General features: G+C 40.0%; 1 protein-coding gene across 7 annotated transcripts in view; it reads left to right on the top strand.

The window, feature by feature from the left end:
- The window catches only part of TFDP2 (transcription factor Dp-2), a 68379-nt gene that overhangs the window by 10399 nt on the left and 42402 nt on the right, over positions 1 to 15578 (top strand). For 4 of the 7 annotated variants that reach the window (XM_060242291.1, XM_060242290.1, XM_060242289.1 and 1 more), the window contains 2 exons: positions 11431 to 11658; positions 12947 to 13039. In XM_060242291.1, coding sequence (XP_060098274.1) covers positions 13037 to 13039 — 3 coding nt within the window. In that variant the 5' untranslated portion in view covers positions 11431 to 11658; positions 12947 to 13036. Of the gene's footprint in view, positions 1 to 5003; positions 5061 to 11430; positions 11659 to 12946; positions 13040 to 14076; positions 14105 to 15578 lie in introns of all 7 variants that reach the window. The other 3 variants (XM_060242288.1, XM_060242287.1, XM_060242286.1) reach the window with 2 other exon arrangements.

Raw genomic sequence — 15578 nt, 5'->3', positions numbered from 1 at the left:
GTGGTTCCTCAGTGGAACAAACTTCCTTGGGGGGTGTGGGTGGGCTCTTCTTCCTTGGAGGTTTTTAAACAGATTTGATGGCCATCTGACAGCAGTGCAGATTCTGTGAACTTAGATCATGAGAAGGAGGGCAGGAAGGGTTGCATCAGTTTTTAATTCTTCTGGCCCTTTCTTACATGACCAGGGAAATGCTAATTGGCAGTTTAGGGTCAGTCAGCAATCTTTCTTCAGGCCAGTTTGGCCAGGTATCTTGGAGAGTGTTTGCCATCTTCTAGGCATGGAGCAGGGTTCACTGGGTGTGGTGGAAATATTTTTGAAAGCAGATTTGTGCATTTTTTTCTTACATTTGTCATCACATGCAGTTTTTAAATGTTCAATTACAAAGTAAAAAATTACTCTTGTCAACCATTGTAGAGTATGCACATTCCTTGGACAAGCAGGAATTGTTTTCGGATATGTCTGTGATGTTCTCAATATCAGTGTGAACAGTGATGCCTGCTGTTCTGGAGGTCATTGGGTACATCACACATCAGCACAATTCTGTATTTTAACTGCTTTCTTTGTTCTGAAACTCTAGAAGTGAACAACGTAACAACTGATTTTTGATTTGTGATCCTGAAAGCAGCTAAGTAGAGTGCATTTGTTGCACCATGTTTTCTGGTTTCTAGAAGTAAGTGTTGATCCTTAGTTACTCATACATAACTGTATTACCAGGGCATTTTCTGTAGTAGAAACTCCTTTGCATATTAAGCCACACAATTGTATTATCAGGGCATTTTTTGTAGCAGGAACTCCTTTGCATATTAAGCAATACACCCTGATGTAGCCACTCCTCCTGGAGTGTACAGTAGGCCCTGTACTAAGAGCCCTGTAAGCTCTTGGAGGATTGGCTACATCAGGGATATGTGGCCTAATATGCAAAGGAGTTCCTGCTACAAAAAAAGCCCTGTGTATTACTAAGTATTTCAACTGAAGTTTGTAGTTGTGCCAGTACTTACATAAGGTTGTCCCAGTTCCCACCAATTTCTCTCCTCTATCTGCAATTCCCCCTAGGCTGTTCCTGAGTTATCCACTAACCCACAGGAACAGTATTTCAGAGAACAAAGCAGTAGACAAGTGTACCTTTAAGGCCAACTAAGTTTTATTCAGAATGTAAGCTTTCATATGCTCTTAAGCAGACTTCATCAGACTGCTTAAGAGCATACGAAAGCTTACATTCTGAATAAAACTTAGTTGGTCTTAAAGGTGCACTTGCCTACTGCTTTGTTCTATTCCTTCAGACCAACACGGCTGCCTACTGGGATTTAGCATTTCAGAGAGTTCAATAGGCTGCTGCTGAAGAGGGGGACTGCTGCTGCCCCTCCCCCCCCCCCATTAAGAAAAGGGTAGTTAATTTTTCTTAATGGTGTGGTTGGATAGAAACTGTTGTGATTTTTACAAAAACTTTGAAAAGTAGGTTAGTATTGTCATTTCTAGGCCAGGGTGCAAAAAACTGAAAAACTGTGGAGTTCCGAACAAGCTGTGTGTGGCCCCCACCAAGGTGCCATGGCACCCACCAACATTTTTACTGGTGTCTACTACTAAGTGTTTTTAAAAGGGGCTGGAGCCAGCTGGGGCTTTTGCCCATCAGGGGTTCTGATAGGCTATTGGAGATTTGATTGGGTGTGCAATTTTTTTAGTGTTGCTGTAGTAGCAGCAGCTGCTAACACAGCAAAGAAAAAGGATCTTCACAGTGTGACTGAAGGTAAGCTGCAGCAGCCATTTAATGACTGGCTCCACCTCATGTGGTAGTTCTTTTTGTGAAACACACTGGATTCAGCATATATTTATATTAGCTAGATAGTAGAGCATATTTATTTTTTGCATTAGTCTTTTCTGTTCCCCTGCCTGAAAATGAAGCCAACTTTCTGCAGGCACATTCCTGCATTCTTATCTGACAGGCAATGCTTAATGACTTTAGTCAATGTTAATTGTTAAGGTAGTTCAGAGATACCAAGGCCTAAACACTTCTGATACAGTGCCATGTAGCAGGAAGGAGTAGGCACATCCCCAGGCCAGAAGACATAGGCATCTCTTTGAGGTGCCCATTTGTTACACAGTAGAGAAAGAGTCACAGCAGCTTATGGGTCTTCGGAACCCTCTACTCACAACCTGAGTTTAATCCCAGCGAAAGCTGGTTCAGGTAGTTGGCTCCAGGTCGACTCAGCCTTCCATCCTTCCGAGGTCGGTAAAATGAGTACCCAGCTTGCTGGGGGGAAAGTGTAGATAACTGGGGAAAGCAGTGGCAAACCACCCCGTAAAAAGTCTGCCATGAAAACGTTGTGAAAGCAATGTTACCCCAGAGTTGAAAACGACTGGTGCTTGCACAGGGGACTACCTTTACCTTTTTATGGGTCTTTGGGTGTTTTGATAACCAGTGTCAGCAGGCCTGCAAGGGAGGCATATAGCCTTGGAGGATCAGTCCTCCTTCCTGCCTTGTTGGTATGCAAAGTAACTTCATTGTCTTGATAACTGCCAAATAAGATCTATGCGTTCCTGGTCATGTAAATAATTGCTGATTTTGGCAAAACAATCCCAAATTGCGCAGTCAAATGACTCTGTACCTGTTGGCCAATAATGTATGTTTTGTATACGTACCTATGCCTATGTCATCAGGAGTATAAGATGATGTTTTTCTTTGTACTGGTCAGAAAGCTGCCAGGTTTTCTGGGGTCTGTGGCATCTGCCCCACCTTTCTCGATTTAGTAATAAACTTTTAGTTCTTTTTCCTTCTCTTCAGACTTTGACTGTGTTCCTTAATGGGGCTAGGGCCCATGGGTTGCGTGAAACATTTTGAAGCAGCCATTTTGTAGCTGTGGCTACCACAATGTATCAGAATTCTAAAGATGCCTACAGGCTCAAAAAAGTTGGGGACTCCTGGCCGAACCTAAGGCTACCTGCAGACTCCAGAGCGTTGATTGGGGGGCATTCTGATTTTATTTCTAGTCACCTTTCAAAATATGTGCTAAAGTTATTGTTGATTTTGCTGGCTGAATTGCCAGCTGTTGAGATAAAACCTGACCTAATGATTTACAATTTGGAAATCAGCATTAATGTCTACAGAACAAACTAGTGTTTTAAAGTTCTTTATCTGACTAAATGGAGCACAGTGTAGTAATAAGAGCAATCATTTTATACTACCGTAAGATATAATATTAACTATTTGCAATTCTAAGAATGTGTTAGATTACAATTTACACAATACATGTTTGTATCAAAATGCCTACCTTTTAAAGTGTTTAAACTGGTTTTAATTATGCTGATATTTATTTCTAATTGTTTTAGTTTTGTAATTTAGTGTTATGACCCACTCTGAGCCTGCTTGTGGTATGGGTGGGGGATATAAATCTAAGGATATAAATAAGTAAAATAAATTTGAAACTTTCTTCAAGGAACTGAAGCTGTAAAGCTATCCTGAGCCTGCTCCGGCGGGGAGAGCGGGATATAAATACGAAAAATAAATAAAACGATTGAGAGAAATAATCCTAATCCGGCGGGGAGGGCGGGATATAAATACGAAAAATAAAGAAAGAGATTGAGAGAAATAATCCTAAGAATTATATGTAGGGACAAACTGCTTGTGCATTTGGAATTGCTTGAGATTTCTGCCATGGCAGTAGTTACTGCTAGAGGTGCAAACTGCAGAAATATCAAGGTAGTTACTACTTCATGTGCATTTCTCTTGCTTTCTCATATAAATGAGTTTTGGCCATGATATTATTTCTCAAGGAGAATTTTTTGGTTTTATAAAGCTCTTTCATGCTATTTGAAAGTTTTTCTGTAGAAATGTAGTAAGCAGAGAGCATCTTCCTGGAATAGTCTGTTGGTATTCTTATAGTGCATTGATTCTGAATTTGATTGCTCAGGCCTTGGCACCATCTCAGGTTTCCTCTGAATGTTAACAAAGGCTGTAGAGTATTGGTACTGCAGTAAGAGGCATGCTTCTGTAGTTCAGAGGGAATTTCATTTTTGTCAGCTGTGTAAGTATTTTACAGTACCTTTTGTCTTTAGTAAAAACTGAACATAGTTTATAGCACGTTAAATAAAAAATTATTGGAAACTGAACACAGAAAACTGCTCTGTGCTAGGGCAGAGGTGAAGTTACTGTAGCTTGTCACTTGAGTTGAAAATTCAGAGTTGAAATCTGTCATCTGTGTTTTTTTATTAAAACTCAGGACGAAACCAGGTATTTTGAAGGTGTGAAGCGCTAGCTTTAGTTTTAAGAAATTAAACATGTAAAAATGTGAAACTTTCTAAAGACTTCATAGTTATGTTAGTTAACATTTTCAAATAGTGTTAAAGATCATAGTAAGAGTTAATATTCTTAGCAAGTGGAGTTTCTTAAAAGTAAGCTAGGAAGAAGTAAATGATTGAATAATAATATTGGGCTCCTTACTATTCTACTAGCATGCTTTTCTGAATTGTGTGGCTCAGAAATGGCATTGTTATCCTGATGAAGCTTGAGATTTGTTTAGAAATGGGCTAATGCATTCCATTGCCTTGTGGTTTATTATAAGACAATATAGATATTTGATGCCTGCATTTTTAGCCTGGAATTCATATTATGCTGATTTTCCGTACTGGTAAGTGCCTAAAGAGAATGAAGTGTTTTTAAAAAGAGTTCAGCAGTGTGTTTGTAGAGTTTACTATTTTGGATTCATAATGAATCAGTTCAGTGGGTTTAGATGTGTATTATATGTTCTTGATAAATTGAAATTTGAATATTGTTTCTAAACACATCCCTAGTCTTATACAGTGGTTGCATACATAACCTGTTGCTGTGCAAACATTACTTTAAGTATGTTTCTCATTTTAGTTTCAAATAATTAATGGTGATTTGTATATGGTTCATTTGTAGCAAAGAATTCCGTGTACTATACTCTCTTGGTAATAAGTCCTATTTTAGTATGTGCTCTTACAAATTGCCCATAACATTAAGCACGAATATTACCAAATAATTTCAGATTGCCTTGGGAAGAGTTAGAGATAAAGGGCCTGGACTACACATACTGCAGATTGAGGTGAGCAAAATGCTGTGATGGCAGAATGGGTACAATTTTTGGCTTCAGGTGAGGGATCATATTTTTTGAAGTTTCTGCTACACCACTTCAGTAATTTCCAATGAGAAAACTAGCACAATGTACAGCACTTCAAACTAGAATCTCTGTAAAGTATTGTGGTTTCATTTGCAAGGAGTTCTTACACAGAACATTAAAAATGTAACTTTCCTCACAAGCAATCACGGCCAGCCATTCTGTCATTTCCAGAGTCTACCACCTCATTATGTTGTATGTGTAGACTGGGTCTGACACTAATGAGGTCACGTAGCTTTTCAGTCTCAGTTTCTTTAATCAGACAGACTTGCCCAGTTTATTTCATAGAATCATAGAACTGGAAGGGAACCTCCAGTGCCATCAAGTCCAACCCCCTGCACAATGCAGAACTTCACAAATACCTCCCCCACACACATTCATTCCCAGTGACTCCTGCTGCATGCCCAGAAGATGCAAAAACTTCCAGAATGTGTTGCCAAACTGGCCTGGAGAAAAACTGCTGACTGACTGCAAAGTGTCAATCAGCTTTTCCCTGGGCATGTAAGAAAGGTTGAGCCATGAGAACTAAGCACTGATGTAACCCTTTCCACCCTCCTTCTCATGATCTGCCTAATTCACACAATCAGCATTGCTGTCAAATGGCTATCTAGCCTCTGCTTAAAAACCTCCAAGGAAGGAGAGCCCACCACTTTCCAAGGAAGCCTGTTCAACTGAGGAACTGCTCTAACTGTCAGGAAGTTCTTCCTGATGTTGAGCCAGAAACTCTTGATTTAATTTCAACCTGTTGGTTCTGTTCCAACATTCTAGGGCAACAGGAAACAATTCTGCAACATCCTCTCTATGACAGCTCTTCAGGTACTTGAAGATGGTGATCATATCACTTCTCAGTTGTCTCCTCTCCAGGCGAAACATACCCAGCTCCTTCAACCTTTCCTCAGAGGTCTTGGCCTCCAGACCCCTCACCATCTTTGTTACCCTCCTGTGGACACACTTCAGGTTGTCTATATTCTTCTTAAATTGGGGTGCGCAGAACTGAACACAGTACTCTAGGTGAGGTCTAACTAGAGCAGAGCAAAGAGATACTGTCACTTCACGTGATCTGGACACTGTACTTCTGTTGATAGAGCCCAAAATTGTGTTGGCCTTTTTAGCTACCACATCACACTGCTGACTCATGTTCAGTGTATTGTCTACTAAGAACTAAAGAGTTCACACATAATCCTGCTGAGACAAGTCTCCCTCATCCTATAATTAGGCATTTGATTTTTCCTACCTAATTTTCCAGTTAAAATTCATTTTATTTGTTTTAGCTCCGTTTTCCAGCCTGTCAAGATTATTCTGTATCCTGTGTCTTCACTGTATTTACAACCCCTCCCAATTTAGTATCATGTGCAAATTTAATAAGCATTCCCTCTGTTTTTTCAGCTGAGGCAGTGGACATCACTTGTTGTTGATCTTCCCACTTTCATTCCATCCCAGTGCTGTAGGACCTGCTGGACCTAGACAATAGGCCATGTTTGTGAGGCAGAATTTGCCATTTTAGTCTCTACCGTTACTCTGTAATTTTAGATCTTATATATTTTAATTGGTTTTTAGTTGTTGATTGTCTTTTATGATGTAACTTGCCCTGAGCCTGTTCTACAGGAAGGGCGGGCTAAAAATTGAATAAAATAAAAAATAAAATCCACATCCCAGGACAGATCCTTGAGACACTCCTTTTGTGTCACTCCTCTCAAAGAGGATGAGAAACCATTCACAAGCACTCTTTGGGTTCAGTCTGTCAACCAGTTACAGTAACAGGATCCAAACCACATTTTACAAACTTGTCAACAAGAATAGTCTGTGGAACCTTACCAGAAGCTTTATTGAAATCAAGATAAACTATGTTTACAGCATTCCCCTGATCCAGCAAGGTTACTTTCTCAGAAAAGGAGATCAGGTTAGTCTGACATGACTTGTTCTTGAAAAACCCATGCTGGCTCTTAACAATCACAGCCATCTTTTCTAAATGTTCCAGGACTAACTGTGTGTTGATTTGTTCTAGAACTTTTCCAGGTACAGATGTCAAGCTGACGGGTCTGTAGGTAGCTGGATCCACCTTTTTCCCCTTCTTGAAGATGGGGATAACATTGCCCTCCTCCAGGCTTCTGGCACCTGTCCCGTTCCCCAAGAATTCTCAAAAATAATGAACAGAGGCTCAGAAATTACATCTGCAAGCTCTTTTAGAACCCTTGGATGCAGTTCATCTGGTCCTGAGGACTTAGTTTCATTTAAATAAACTAGACATTTATGTACTACCCCTAGGCTGCAGCTCCCTTCCCTCGTCTTATGTTCTGTTTTTGTCATGTTGAGCACAGTTTCCCTCACAAGAGAAGACTTGAGAGAAAAGTAGGAATTGAGCAGTTCTGCCCTTTCTTCATCACTTTTTACAATTTCACTTTCCTGTCCCCACAAGGAGCCCACCATGTTCTTGTTCTTACTTTGTACATTAGAAAAGAACCCTTTTAAAATTGTTTTTAGCATATCTCGCTAGCCTAAGCTCATACTGAGCTTTAGCTTTCCTAACTCTTCTCTACAAGCACTGGTTATTTGTTTATATTCATCCTTGGTTATAAGGCCATCCTTCCATTTCCTACATGAGTCTTTATTTCTCAAGTCTTTAGAGAGCTGTTTATGGAGCCACCTTGGCTTCTTTAGGCTCCTCCCATTTTTCCTTCTCATAGGAATTGTTTGTGATTGTGCCTTCAATGTTTTGCTTTAAAGAAACTCCCACCCCTCTTGATGGCACCTGGGTTTTTTGGCCACTTTGTGACACAGAGTGTTGGTCGGGATGGACCATTGACCTGATCCAACATGGCTTTTCTTATGTTCTTTTCTTGAACTCCCTTCTCAAATATTTCTGACCCTAGGATTTTACCCAACATAAGGTTGTCAAAATCTACTTTCCTGAAGTCCAACCTGTATGTCTATGTACAGCTTTTCCCTTCCCCAAGACTGTTAATTCCAAAATCACATGGTCACTACTACCCAGGGTGCCCACTACTTAGCATATGAGCCACTTCCCTCAAAACTTTAGCATTCTTATCTCCAGTTACTGGCTTCATATTAGGCTTTGAATTATTGTCTCGCTCCCCCATACAATTTAGTTTAAAGCGCTCTGTATTAGGTTATCAGGGCACTTACCAAACACCCTTTTTCCAACCTTGGTGAGGTGCAAACCATCTTCCAACGGAAGAGCTTCATCTTGAAACTGTAAGACATAGTCCAAAAATCCAAACCTTTCCTAATGACACCGTCTACATAGCCAGTCATCTATTTGCATTATTCTTTCCCGTCTTAAGCCAGGAAGAACTGACAAAAGCACAACTTGCGTTCCCAGCTCCTTCACCTTCTGACTCAAGAGTCACATAGTCTCTTTTTATATGTTCCAGGCTGCACTGGGCATTATCATTTGTTCCCACCTGAATCAGCAAGAAAGGATAATAATCCATGAGCTTGATGAGTCTTCCTACCCTTTCTGTCAGATTTTGGATGCATGTACCGTGTAGACAGCATACCTCGTGAGATGAGAAGTCCATTCTACCCCTCTGAGTAGGGAATCCTGAATTACCAGCAGATACCTCTTCCTATATTAGGGAGTGGTCGCTCAAGTCTTCTTATCCATGGAGTCCTGAGAAACTTACTTCAAGCTTCATGGAGGCTGGGGAAGTAGCCCTTGTTCCAGTGGTTCAGAAGTGGTATCTATGGGTAGATCCTGGAAGCTATTGCTTAGCAACAAAGGCTCAAATGTCTCCTGATTGTCTTGCTTGCGTGGGCTATATTCATCCATGTACTTCTGTGTTGGGTGCTCCTCTATTCATTGATCTACCTTTCCCTCCTCTTCCTGTTGCCCTCTCAAGAGCATGTCATGCATTCTATCAATGAAATCCTCACCTTCCTTTATACACTGCAGTGTGGACAAGTGTGCCTCAAGTCCCCATATTTTCTCCAGTAGGGGCATCGACTTACACTAACTGCAAGTGTAATTGCTGTTACCTTCAGATAAGAATGCAAACAATCCACAGACTTTACACATCACTGTCTCAGCTTCTTCACCAGCCATGCTGCTACAATCCAGTTCAAAATTCTGTTTATTTTGACTTCCCTGAAAGCTCCACTGCCAAACTGTGTCTTGAGACTACTTGAGCTATTCACTTTCTCACAGAACCCCCAGGACAAGAGCCAAAGGGCAAGGAGGAGCCTTGCAATTTAAAAGCTCAGAACCTCTGACCGCAGCCAGAGCAGGGATGGCCAAACTTGCTTCATAAGAGCCACGTTGAATAAACGTCAGATGTTTAAGAACCACAAGACATGAATGTCAAATATTTTAGAACCACAATGAAGGAAAGATGGAAAGAAAGCAAATAGATGGGGAGGAGGAAGAGAGAGGTGGAAAGAAAACAACTTTAAGTTCATTGTCCAAGCTGTCTGATGTGGTGGTGGGGGCTTTGAAAGCCACACAGTATGTGTGAAAGAGCCACATGTGGCTCCTGAGCCACAGTTTGGCCACCCCTAAGTCAGAGCAACAGTAGAGGGCAGGGTCAGCAGCTACCCCCAGGCAAACAGGCCCTTCACTCTCAGCAACACACCAGACAAAAGACACACAGAAGCAATCAGAAACTTCTCTCCAGTAGGCTCCAAGTACTCAAGCCGTTCTCTCACACAGCAACCCTCACCCAGTTCTTTCACATAGCAATCTCAGTTAATGCTCCCTAGCAGTTTAGGAAAAACAAAATTAACACTCCCCTCACCAGCAGTTCTGTCCCAGCACCTTCCTCCAATCCAGGTGGTCACTTCCTCTAACCACTGGGTCATTGGATAGCTAATAATAGTGCGGGGGGTGGGGGGGAATCAGGTCTGTTTTAATTGGTGAAGCTGCATGATAGACAAACATTTATACCCTGTTTCTCTCATTCAGCCCCTACACTAACGACTTCAGAGTGGCTTCTGGCATTTTAAAACCACTGGAAAATCTGATTATGATGCTTTCAGGGTCTTGTCTACCTTGATTGCTAATCCATTATTTGTGTAGACTCCATCAATCAAATTTATTCTATCTATATAAATATACATATAAACAGACAATAGTACATTTTACATGCATTATCTTACAATAGTTCACTTCTATGTGAGAAAAGAAGAGGAAGTGTACCCATCTGTTTTTGATAGTCATAATGCTCTCTCTTTGTGTGGGAAGCGTTACAGTTCTGCTCCTTTCTTGTACTGCCTGGTTAGTAGAAAAGTCCCAGACCGAGCAGCAGATAATAGTGCTGCAGTTCTTCTCCTCCCTGACATCACTGAAGCAGGCACTGTAGCTAGAAATTATTAAGCTGCCATTAGGGATTGTTTGTAGGTAATAGTTTTCTAGATGGAATGATTAATGTTTTTATGAATTTACTGTTTTTACTATTTTGTTGTGAGCCACCCTCAGCCCCCTTGCAGAGTAGGGATATAAACTGAATAGAATAAATAAATATAGTGTGTTGCAAGATTATGTAAATATCCATAATCGTTTTAATTTCAGAATAAAATTCTGTAAAGAGGTTTATTAATCTCTTCAGTTTTAAATTTACTAGGGCTTTATGGACTGGAGGGTGGCTAAAATTGTCACCTGTTCAGTTTTAAAGCTGTCAGTATTCATTTTGCTATTCCATCGGTTATATATTCAACATTCAGTTCTGTGAAATAGTCATTATGAAAATTTGTGCATTTATATGAACTAATATATTCAAGTAAGCAAAGATTTTTCTCATTCTCTAGAGCCTCCTTAAGAGCTGTGGCACAGAGATAGGGAGTTGCTTAAAGTTAAAAAACTAAGTGGACATTATTGACTGATGTTCCCCAAATGGAGTTTTCCTCTGGTCACTGTTGGGAAGTGTGTTTTATTGTCCATTGTTCATAGACAGCTTTTCACAAAGCAATCAGTGCTTTGTAACACAGTTTTTACAATGAAAAGGAAAATGACTTTCAATGAAGTAAATGTGGTAATACGTCTCTAGTGCTATAGGTATGTGACTTATTTAGGATATTTTAGGTGTCCCTTGGGCCTTATTTCAGGAATTGTCAAACCCATTTGACTGTCTTAACTGGCCCAAATCTGCTTAAATAGTATTCTTTTCACATACATTATTACAACAACTGTTTTCTTAGGCTATCTAAACTAATGCTTGGATTTGCTAAACGAGATCCAATGGCATAGCCATTTGAAATGGTGATCTTTTGTTAGGGTCTCAAATAGAGACAGCATTTCTCTTTGTGCATAATGCTGCTCTAACAATTTTGAAATTTTCATTTTCAGTATTTACTGAAGACATACACTTTCTGATCAGTCTAGCTACTGCTTGATTCTATACAGCCTTCCAGTAGTTTCATGTCAGAAGACTGTTATCCTAAATGGAGACCTTACCTCATGTTGGAATCCAGTAAGCAAACAGTCTAGATGCTGCTGAATAGCCCTCTATAATGGATCACAAATCTCTCTAGTAGATATGAAAAAATGAGGAACAACATAGGAAATCTGTGAAAGGTAAATATGTATTGTTTTTAGAGTATTCTTGTGTGTGTGTGCTGGAGTTGTCTGCAAGAAGTATATGTCATTCATTTGCTGCAGTATACAGGCAAGTCTGTAGAGCCTCAAATACAGGGTTGGATCCAACATCAAGCCACTTAAACAAAGACTGTAGAGCTTCCTGATTTCACTCTCCCCCCAGCAGCCATTTCTGACCCTGGGAAAAGCTGATTCCTAGGGTAATAGAACCATATGTGTTTGTACAGTTATAGCGATTGCAAGCACATGTAGCTACCTTGAGAGCTTTGAATGAGCAAAAAGAATGGATTGGATGTGGAAGCATATTTCTCTGCTTAATTTTGTGTGTGTCTGAAGTGCATACTCCATGTAATGTTGTCCCTTACAACTGTGAAATAATGTTTAATTAAGTTGAAAATAATGCATTGTGGGTCATGGCAATTATTTACCACTTTTTTTGGCAGGCCCACTCTGACTTCTCATGAGAGTTTTGCCTTTTGTTTGGCATGTTGATCTCAGAAAATGCAAAAATATATGTATATGCCATTGACACATCAATCTGTAAAACTTTTGCAATTTAGTGCTCTCCTCTAGTTTTTTGTGCTCCCATTATACCTTGGATGGGAAAGAAGAGAATCTGTATGCATATTTGTGTAAGAAGAATGTCCTTGTGCAGTATTGCCTTTGTGTGAAACAAGGTGCAGCCAAAGTTCTGCCTGAATAAGGAGAACTTACACTGGGTGGGATGAAACGCTCTCAAGAACAACAAATGCACAAATTCACTTCCCCAACCACAGTCATTCTGCAATGCAGAGTAATATGCTTGTATGCTCTTAAATCTTGAGCATACTATCCTATGCACACACTTACCTAAGAATAAATGCCATTACATGAGCAGTTTGCTTATGAATAAGCATCTTTATGATTCTGCTGCATATTGCACAGAACAGTGCTGCTTTTTCTTGTCGCACCACCATGGTACAGTAGATTGTGGTTTTGGACATGGAAATCCCTGTTCAGATTTCTGTTTGACTATGAATCTCCTCAGTGACCTTGAGCAAGTCATTATTGGTCTGTCTTACCCATATTGATATTGTAAGGGCACACCTTCATGCAGAGTTCCTTTGAGGAAATACAGAGTATCAATTAAGTAAATAGTATTTTTTCCTTTGTTGGCATGTGTTTGTGTCTTTTTTTTTAAGCAGGATTGCTATTGGCATTATTTGCTGATAAAATCCCTTGCGCAGCCATGTGAACATATTAATAATCTTGCTGTTATTCTTTTTAGGAATTGTTTCCATAATTGCACTTCTAGTGACTGCCAGATAAAATTTTGCCAAAACCATTTGCATCCATAAATGTGCATGTGGGATCCCAAATGGTAAGTACAGCTCTTTGACAATGTTGTATGGTATAAGCATATGGCAAACTTCTTGTTTATGTGAAAAATAGCAAAAGATAGTAGATAGTATTCAGCTTATATTGTTGGTTTTTGCATAATTCTTCAGATTGGCAATTACAGTATCATAAAACTTAGTAGCTGGTGTAATATTTCTGGATTCTGAGAACATCAGAATTTCTGCTCCATGGTTCATAGATTCCTAGTTTTAATCTAGAAAGAATACTTTGCAAGCAACTGTACAGCTGCTTCTGTAAAGACATAAACTTTTTTTCCATATTCTTTTTAAATTAAATCTTTAAAAACAATATACAGCAAGTGCAGTCAAATATTCACAAAATACTTAACCCTTTAAATTCCGCCTCACTCCAGACAAAAACCAGATTCAGATAGGCAAATTCCAAGAGGTGGATGCAGCAACAAGACAATATGGTCAAAATTAAAAGCTATATAAACTCCCTATACAGAGAATACACACTTGATCTAGAATGGTTTTGTTAAGGTCTGAATTGTGTAGATGCAGTAAGTGGTTAAAAATGAGAAACAGTTACACAATTTCCTGCTGCTCCCCTGAAATAGTTTCCTTGCTTAGTATAAACACCCATTGTATACTTGATTTTTGGTTTTAAAAAATTAAGCTTGTAGTAAATTGAGGTTACTGGTTTAATTCTCCAGTTTGGTGTAGTGGTTAAGTGTGCGGACTCTTATCTGGGAGAACCGGGTTTGATTCCCCACTCCTCCACTTGCACCTGCTGCAATGGCCTTGGGTCAGCCATAGCTCTGGCAGAGGTTGTCCTTGAAAGGGCAGCTGCTGTGAGAGCCCTCTCCAGCCCCACCCACCTCACAGGGTGTCTGTTGTGGGGGAGGAAGGTAAAGGAGATTGTGAGCCGCTCTGAGACTCTTCGGAGTGGAGGGCGGGATATAAATCCAATATCTTCTTCTTCTTCCTGATTCTAACAGGAAAAACAATAACTTAGGCATGGTTTTTGTTAATTCCATCTTGTTTCTTTGCTCTACAGGTCACTTTTTTCTGCATACTTTATGAAGGTACTAAAGAGAGAGTTAGCTCTGTCAACACTGCCATTTCCATTATATTGTTATAATTATAGTAAAAGCAGCTTAATACTAGCAGAATTTATTAGTAGTTATTTCTGAAAATCTAAAAATGGATGAAATTTGCATGCCAGCCCTATAATCAAGAGTTGCACATTTTACTTCTATTCACATCAGCATTTTGAGCATTTTTAATTTATTATTTACAACATTTATTAGCTGCCTTCCATATGCAGCTCAAAGTGTTTTACATTATAGATAAAATACGTAAAAGCAAATATTGAGAATCCCAGTTTAGGACTGCTAGTAAATTAATCAAATGAAGTCCTAAATTAAATTATATTTAGCTACCTCCTGAAGATCAGTGATGAGGGGTCAGACACACCTTCCTGGGGATGGTGTTCTATAATTGTGGGGCTGCCAGCCATGGGGTCCTGCAATTAGCTCCCAGGTAGGAACATGGGAGAAGACATATCCTTGGCCAAAGCTATGTGAGGCTATAAAGGTCAAAACTAACACCTTGAATTGGGCTTGGGAACAGATGAGTAGCCACTGTAATTGCTGTAGATTGCTGAGAGCCAGTTAGATGTAGTGGTTAAGTGTGCAGACTCTTATCTGGGAGAACTGGGTTTGATTCCCCACTCCTCCACTTGCACCTGCTGAAATGGCCTTGGGTCAGGCCTTGGCAGAGGTTGTCCTTGAAAGGGCAGCTGCTGTGAGAGCCCTCTCAGCCCCACCCACCTCACAGGCAGTGTTCTCTCTAAGCTTAGTTGGTGTGAGCTAGCTCAGTTTTTTTAGCCTCTGGCTCACACAATTTTGTCTTAGCTCAGGAAAAATGGCCCTAGAGCAAAGTAATTTATGTGATAGCTCACAATTTTATTGCCAGTAGCTCACAATTTTATTCCAGTAGCTCACAAAGTGAGGGAACACTGCTCACAGGGTGTCTGTTGTGGGGGAGGAAGATAAAGGAGATTGTGAACTGCTCTGAGACTCGGAGTGGAGGGCAGGATATAATATCTTCTAAATCCAGGTGGTCAGCTGTGTTGGTCTGAAGCAGTAGAACAAAGTAGGACCTTTAAGACCATCAAAGTTTTATTCAGAATGTAGTTATTAGGTCACATGCTCCCAACAGCTGACCCTAACCACCAGTTTAGTTGCAGCATTCTGCATTAGCAGCAGTCTCCAAACACTCTTAAGGGGTAGCCCAAAGTATATAATGGTATATACAAAATGGTAACATTTCTGTGACTGTCCAGCACGCTTTTTTCCACTCATGCGTCACAGACGTTCAACCCAACAGGAAAAAACAGTTTAATAGAGTTTTAAAACTGTATTTAGCTGGTGACAGTTGTAATGTTATTTAGATGTAGTGTGATTTGACACTGGGTTTTTCCACATTTCAGCAACCCCAGCACTGCACTTTTTTGTTTCTACACAGTATTGTTCTTGCACTTGTGCATGAATCATG

Source organism: Heteronotia binoei, chromosome 6, assembly GCF_032191835.1.
Source record: "Heteronotia binoei isolate CCM8104 ecotype False Entrance Well chromosome 6, APGP_CSIRO_Hbin_v1, whole genome shotgun sequence".
NCBI lineage: Eukaryota > Metazoa > Chordata > Lepidosauria > Squamata > Gekkonidae > Heteronotia > Heteronotia binoei.
Note: the sequence above shows the minus strand (reverse complement) of the source record. Positions and strands in the feature narration are given on the sequence as shown.